The sequence below is a fragment of the Anopheles aquasalis genome, chromosome 3 (genome assembly GCF_943734665.1).
Source record: "Anopheles aquasalis chromosome 3, idAnoAquaMG_Q_19, whole genome shotgun sequence".
NCBI lineage: Eukaryota > Metazoa > Arthropoda > Insecta > Diptera > Culicidae > Anopheles > Anopheles aquasalis.
Genome location: NC_064878.1, coordinates 9,177,501 through 9,185,000, shown reverse-complemented (window position 1 = coordinate 9,185,000; position 7,500 = coordinate 9,177,501). Strand labels below are relative to the sequence as shown.

The 7,500-nt window shown below is 50.9% G+C and overlaps 1 protein-coding gene across 16 annotated transcripts in view; it reads left to right on the top strand.

Moving 5' to 3' along the window:
* The window catches only part of LOC126576071 (ryanodine receptor), a 38,363-nt gene that overhangs the window by 20,579 nt on the left and 10,284 nt on the right, over window positions 1–7,500 (top strand). For 9 of the 16 annotated variants that reach the window (XM_050237162.1, XM_050237171.1, XM_050237170.1 and 6 more), the window contains 8 exons: window positions 1–133; window positions 191–961; window positions 1,032–1,763; window positions 1,846–1,983; window positions 2,994–3,200; window positions 3,273–3,566; window positions 3,628–6,211; window positions 6,276–6,413. The exon at window positions 1–133 is cut by the window's left edge and continues 92 nt beyond it. In XM_050237162.1, coding sequence (XP_050093119.1) covers window positions 1–133; window positions 191–961; window positions 1,032–1,763; window positions 1,846–1,983; window positions 2,994–3,200; window positions 3,273–3,566; window positions 3,628–6,211; window positions 6,276–6,413 — 4,997 coding nt within the window. The remainder of the gene's footprint in view (window positions 134–190; window positions 962–1,031; window positions 1,764–1,845; window positions 1,984–2,993; window positions 3,201–3,272; window positions 3,567–3,627; window positions 6,212–6,275; window positions 6,414–7,500) is intronic. The other 7 variants (XM_050237167.1, XM_050237165.1, XM_050237175.1 and 4 more) reach the window with 1 other exon arrangement.

Below are 7,500 nucleotides of genomic sequence, written 5' to 3'. Positions count from 1 at the left end.
CGCGTATTCCCGGTGGCGCCGACACTCCACCGTGCATGAAGATCTCGCACAACACGTTCGAAACGATGGAGAAGGCCAACTGGGAGTTTTTGCGCCTTTCGCTACCGGTAACGTGTGCCAGCACCTTCATCACGTAAGTGGTCCAGCTGTGTCCCAGAGAAACACTCCGCCTCATCGCGTCCACTTTCAGTGAATCGGAAAAGATGCATCGCTGGGAGGAGATCCGTATCCGGCAGCATCGTCTAATGACGGAGGTGGATCACACCGCACCGGCCCATCTCGATCACATCATGCGCAGTGGATTCACGATGAACGACATCAAGGGTCTGCACCGTAACTACTCCGAAGATGCAGCCGAAGGGGACGATATGATGCGCAATGGGCCAGCCCGTCCATCACGCCATGCAGCACGCGGTGGCCTTAGCCCACCGGGCATCGAAATCAACGGAGAAGCGACGAGTGACGGTGAACTGAACGCTTACTCCGACAACGAGCTCGAAGGTGCGATGGAGGGTGATGGGCGTAAGAAGCGTGGCCGCAGTCCGTTCCGGTTGTTCGGTAAGAAGCGTGACCAGAGCAAGGATAAGCTAAAGGATCGCCGTACCCCGGAACCGGAACCAGCGCAGCGCAAGAGCAACCTGAAGGTGACGCAACGGGGTCAACCGACCCGTCTGTCGAGCGGTGATCTTCGTTCGCAGCCACCGATGGTCCCGGAGCGGAAGGCGATGGGTGGTAGCCCACAGGTCGAATCGTTCGGTAACGAAGTGTACGATGCCGACTGTCTGCGGCTGATCAACGAGTACTTTTACGGTGTGCGCATCTTCCCGGGTCAGGATCCGACGCATGTGTACGTGGGCTGGGTCACGACGCAGTATCACGTCCACAGCAAGGAGTTTGGCCAGAACAAGGTGCGCCACGCGGCGATCTACGTTGAGGATGAGAACGAAAAGACGGTGGAGATGTAAGTAGCACAGTTCGTGTTTTTCCCGGCAACGATGTTACGATTCCTTTTCTTCCGTTAACGACTTTAGTGTCAATCGGCAGTCCTGCTATATGGTGCGTGCCGATGAGCTGTTCAACGAAGTGACACAAGATTCGTCCGGTAAGGGAGCGTCGCAGGGTATGTTTGTTGGTTGCTTTGTCGATACGGCCACCGGAACGATCCGGTTTACGTGCGAGGGTAAGGAAACGTCGCACGTGTTCCTGATGGAACCGGACACGAAGCTGTTCCCGGCGATCTTTGTCGAGGCGACGAGTAAGGAGATTTTGCAGATTGAGCTCGGTCGTACACCGACCACACTGCCACTGTCGGCGGCCGTGTTGCCGACGAGTGATAAGCATATCAACCCGCAGTTCCCACCGAGACTGAAGGTGCAGTGTTTGAAGCCACACCAGTGGGCACGGGTACCGAATACGGCGCTGCAGGTGCATGCCCTGAAGCTTTCTGACATTCGGGGTTGGTCGATGCTGTGTGAGGATCCGGTGTCGATGCTGGCACTGCACATCCCCGAGGAGGATCGCTGTATCGATATTCTGGAGTTGATCGAGATCGATCGGTTGTTGCAGTTCCATGCGCACACGCTTACGCTGTATTCGGCGCTCTGCTATCAATCGAACTATCGGGCGGCCCACGCGCTGTGCTCGCATGTCGATCAGAAGCAGCTGCTGTACGCGATCCAGTCGGAGTACATGAGTGGACCGTTGCGGCTTGGTTTTTACGATCTGCTCATTTCACTGCATCTCGAGTCGCATGCTACCACTATGTGAGTATCAGCTGACATTGTATTGTAAGTATTTCGTGAGATGATCGGAGATTTAATACCTATTTTACTTCACTTCCAACAGGGAGGTATGCAAGAATGAGTACATCATTCCGCTCGGTGCGGATCTGAAGGAGCTGTACCATGATCCGGAAATGTGTCACTCGCTCCGTTCGCTGCAGACACTGTCCGTGCGGCCGGAGATGAACATGACCGAGATTGCGTAAGTAGCCTCAAACCCGGTGTGACCGTACTATTAATCCACTGTGCCAACTTGTGACTAACCAACACCACCAGCACCACCCAAACGGGCACGAATGATACCCTGGAATAGAAGGCACGCTTTGGGCACCGCCTATTCATGGTATTCTCCGCACACATTTACTGATCTCACTCTAACCTCCCGCTAACACCGTGGAACTCCGAGACCGCGAACTAGATCGAGTAGACTTCTGTTTTGTGATCAGGGGAAAGGTCAGAGTTAGCGAAATCATCTGTAGCAGTCTCTTGGGCGTTTCGTGTACGTGGGTGAATCATATATTTATGCGATAACTTTTATTTTTGTAAATTGCTTTTATGTTTCAAAGCAAAAGAAGGTTTTTTTTTAATTTTTCTATGCAATCTCTTGATTCCGAAACATATTTTTTCAAGCGGATAGGAAACTTTTTAAATGTTTCAAATTGAGCCTCTGCATCTCTGTTGAAACTTTTGCCTCCCGAAGACTGTAATGAAGATTTTATAATGTTTTCCACCTTAGTTGCTCCAATTTTTCCGCAATAAAGGCTGCAATTGTTTGGGTGGCGACCATTTTCATGGAGCAGGAACTCTTTCTTATCGTGAACTCGTGATTAAATATTAAAAATAATCACGGTACCTCTTGCTCCGGAACCGTTACTGTGGACACTGAGAGAGAGAGTCGAACAGGAAAAAAAAAACAGATACATTCTTTTTTCAATTTTTCATGACAGTGCGACGAAAATTGTCGTTTATATTTGATTCACTCACGTATATTTCGATCCCAGGGCTAAAAGGCCCCTTGAAGTAGTAGCTAAGTCAATGTTTCCCAGCTCGGTTCAGTATTTCAAACTCCAAGATCCAGGCACGCTCCAGCCCTGGTGGCCCTGGACGTTCGTGTACGCGTTTCAATGTTTCCGAGTTCGTGTTCATCACCACCCGGTCCCCGGATATGCCTTTCCTCATCATTTGCATGCCATTGTTCTGTTCCTTCCCCAGACCCACACCCTCACAATCGAATATGCCGACAATAGTAGCACCAGATTCTTCCAGTGAACCCATACCGGCAATTGACTCGTTATATTCGCCAAGATTCCCACTCGAGGTGGTGAGAGAGTTCGTCATGAGTGCACTGCAGGAGGCAGTGCTGATCAATCAGGTCCACAATCGTGACCCGATCGGTGGCTCCAACGAGAATCTGTTCCTGTAAGTAGAACCCAAATGAGTAACCCCCCTGGAATGCACTAATAACCGAGCCGGTTTGCTGCGTTTTGCTAGTCCACTGATCAAGCTGATCGATCGGCTGCTGCTCGTTGGTGTCATCACTAACGAGGACGTCGAGAAGCTGCTGATTATGATCGATCCCGAGACGTGGGATCCAACGTTCGTGAAGGAAGGTAAGGATGAGCACCGGAAGGGTCTGCTGACGATGAAGATGGCGGAAGGAGCGAAGCTGCAGATGTGCTACCTGTTGCACCATCTGTACGATGTGCAGCTGCGGCATCGTGTCGAGAGTATCATTGCGTTTGCGCACAACTACGTTGGTGATTTGCAGCAAGATCAGTTGCGACGGTAAGGGATAATTGTGGCGTGATGGTGGCTCATTAACTAACCGGTAAGTTCCTACCTGCAGCTACATCGAGATTAAACAATCGGATCTACCGAGTGCCGTAGCCGCCAAGAAGACGCGCGAATTCCGTTGTCCACCACGGGAACAGATGAACGCCATCCTCGGCTTCAAGAACCTCGAAGAGGAAGATCTCGAGAATGCCTCGTGTGGGGCCGAACTACGCGGCCGTTTGATGGAGTTCCACGAGAAGCTGATGGGTAAGGTGTCGCTGAATGCGCTCCAGGAACCGGAAGAGCCGGAACCGGACGCCCTGAACGAGGGCCGCCCGGGAGCGATCAAGAAGCTGTACAACTTCATCAACGCCGTCAAAGAGCTGGAAGAGGATCCAAAGGAACCGGTCGAGGAGGAAAAGAAAACACCGGAAGAAGTGTTCCGAAAGGTGCTGATCAAGCAGCTCGTCTCGTGGGCCGAAGAATCGCAGATCGAAAATCCGAAGCTGGTGCGCGAGATGTTTAGCTTGCTGGTCCGTCAGTACGATACGATCGGTGAGCTGATCAAGGCACTGAACAAAACGTACGTCATCAACTCGAAGACGAAGAGTGATGTGGCGAATATGTGGGTTGGTTTGAGCCAAATCCGTGCCCTGTTACCGGTGCAGATGAGCCAAGAGGAGGAAGAGTTGATGCGCAAACGATTGTGGAAGCTCGTGAACAACCATACGTTCTTCCAGCATCCGGATCTGATTCGAATTCTGCGCGTGCACGAGAACGTTATGGCGGTGATGATGAATACGCTGGGACGGCGTGCTCAGGCCCAGAGCGATGCTCCGGTACAGACGGCTGAAGGGGAGGAATCGGCACCGAAAGAGAAGGACACATCGCATCAGATGGTGGTCGCTTGCTGTCGCTTCCTGTGTTACTTCTGTCGTACAGGGCGCCAGAACCAGAAGGCCATGTTTGATCATTTCGATTTTCTGCTCGAAAACTCCAACATCCTCCTGTCGCGACCGAGTCTCCGTGGTTCAACCCCACTCGATGTGGCGTACTCGAGTTTGATGGAAAATACCGAGCTGGCGTTGGCACTCCGGGAGCACTACCTCGAGAAGATTGCCATCTATCTATCGCGGTGCGGTCTGCAGAGTAACTCGGAGCTGATCGAACGCGGTTATCCCGATTTGGGTTGGGATCCGGTGGAAGGTGAACGGTACCTGGACTTCCTGCGCTTCTGCGTGTGGGTGAACGGGGAGAGCGTCGAGGAGAACGCTAATCTGGTGATCCGGTTGTTGATCCGCCGGCCCGAATGTCTGGGACCGGCGTTGCGCGGTGAGGGCGAGGGGCTGCTGAAGGCCATCATCGATGCGAACAAGATGTCGGAGCGTATCTCCGAGCGTAGAAAGATGCAGGAAGAGGCCGACGGTACGATCGTGGGACTGAACTTTTCCCATCCACTGCCGGAAGGGGACGACGATGAGGACTACATCGATACCGGGGCCGCCATTCTGTGCTTCTATTGTACGCTGGTTGATCTGCTCGGTCGATGCGCACCGGATGCGGCCGTGATTGAGCAGGGTAAGAACGAGTCGTTGCGTGCTCGGGCCATCCTGCGGTCGCTCGTACCACTCGAGGATCTGCAGGGTGTGCTGAGCCTAAAGTTCACCCTCACCAATCCGGCCCTCGGTGAGGATAGACCCAAGTCCGACATGCCGTCCGGATTGGTGCCCGGGCACAAGCAGAGCATCGTGCTGTTCCTCGAGCGCGTGTACGGTATCGAAACGCAGGAACTGTTCTACCGGCTGCTCGAGGATGCCTTCCTGCCGGATCTCCGCGCTGCGACCATGCTCGATCGTAGCGATGGTTCCGAGTCCGATATGGCACTGTCGATGAATCGTTACATCGGTAACTCCATCTTGCCGCTGTTGATTAAACACTCCAAGTTCTACAATGAGGCGGAAAATTATGCTAGCTTGCTGGATGCCACGCTACACACCGTCTATCGGATGTCGAAGAACCGTATGCTGACCAAAGGACAGCGTGAAGCCGTTTCGGACTTCCTGGTAGCCCTTACCTCTGCCATGCATCCAGCCATGTTGCTCAAACTGTTGCGCAAACTTACGATCGATGTGTCGAAGCTGTCGGAGTACACGACGGTTGCGTTGCGTCTGCTAACGCTGCACTACGAACGGTGTGCCAAGTACTACGGTACCACGGGCGGTGGTCAGGCTTCGCAGTTTGGTGCTTCGTCGGATGAGGAGAAACGCCTTACGATGCTGCTGTTCTCGAACATCTTTGATTCACTCAGTAACATGGATTACGATCCGGAATTGTTTGGTAAGGCGTTGCCTTGTCTGATTGCGATCGGTTGTGCGTTACCGCCGGATTACAGTTTGTCGAAGAACTCGGACGATGATCTGTACGGTAAACCGACCGGTGGTGGCCCCGATCAGCCACACTACAATCCGCAACCGATCGATACGAGCATGGTGCAGCTGACGAACGATCTGAACCAGATCGTGCAGAAGTTTAGCGAGCATTATCATGATGCTTGGGCGAGCCGCAAGCTGGAGAATGGTTGGACTTATGGTGATCAGTGGTCCGATACCAACAAGACTCATCCACGTTTGAAGCCGTACAACACGCTGAGTGAATACGTAAGTAACCGCCGGCGGAGTGTGACAGGGGCCATGCAGAGTAATGACCAACTCGCTTTCTTAGGAACGTGAACGATACCGTGAACCGGTGCGCGAGAGCTTGAAGGGTCTGCTGGCCCTGAACTGGAGGATCGAACACTCGGAAGGTGACGTACCGCTGTCGAACCGTGGCTCGATGCGCCGTCAATCGAAACCGAATCTGGTAAGTCATTTCGGGGCTCCACGCCGAATGTTTTGGAATATGTTTTCCTTTCAGATCGCGTTGTGTTTTCTCGCCCCACACTTCACTATCCTTTGCTTAAGGAGGGCTAAGGTTAATTTGGGTAAAAAAATGGCTCATTTTTGATGATTTTTTGTGAAGAAACTATTCAGTTTAATTTTTTCATGTGAATGTCATATTAGACTACAAGTTTTTAAGAATATTTTGATGTATTTTTGGATTTTTTTTTTTAAATACTTCATAAAGATATCAATATTAGGAAGGCAATGATCAAACCGGGTTCGTCGCTTAAACGGGCAAGTCTTTTGATTTTTACCAAAAACGGTGCCCATCGTAGCTGCGTGATGGGGCATCGGAATTTAAAAAATCAATATTCTTTTCATAGATTATGAGTTTATTCAGGTAACCCCGTTGAGTTTTTGTTGAATTGCCTATTTCTCGATTTTTGGCAGATTTTTGAAATTGAATAAGGGATGCGTTTTGCGATTTTGCAACAAAAACGAGTTTTACAAAATTATTTTAAAAAAAACTGTTTGCATTTTTTATGAAACCTCGACGCGGCTATCTGGCAAAGAGTGCATGGAATAGTACTTTTTATGCTACGATGGGCACCGCGCACCTTCAAACTAGCGAGCTGCAGTGATTCGTGAATGAGGCGCAATTTTTAAAAATCAATATCTTTGCCGGTTTTGCTTTGATTGATCCAAACATTTTACACAACTCGCTTGAAAAGATCAGCATTCATGGAAAATATCTTAGCCCCTCCTTAAGCCCGACAGACGAAATGCTTCGAATTTGGAGAACTTATACCCTTTTCCTTCATTTCTTTTCCCCGCAAATTCAAATGGCGCAATGAAATTCCTTCCATTCATCTCCTGAATTCACACCTCAACACAACCATCACCTCCACCGGATCATGCGTGAATCACGATGTGCACCACCGTTCTCCTGTTGGATACACAACTTGCTGGCACTTTGCTTCAAAACACCATCGACATCACATCGGGGTTAATGTGTTTGTGTGCGTTCGCGTGTGTTTGTACGTTTGTCGCTTCGCTTGATCTCCGTT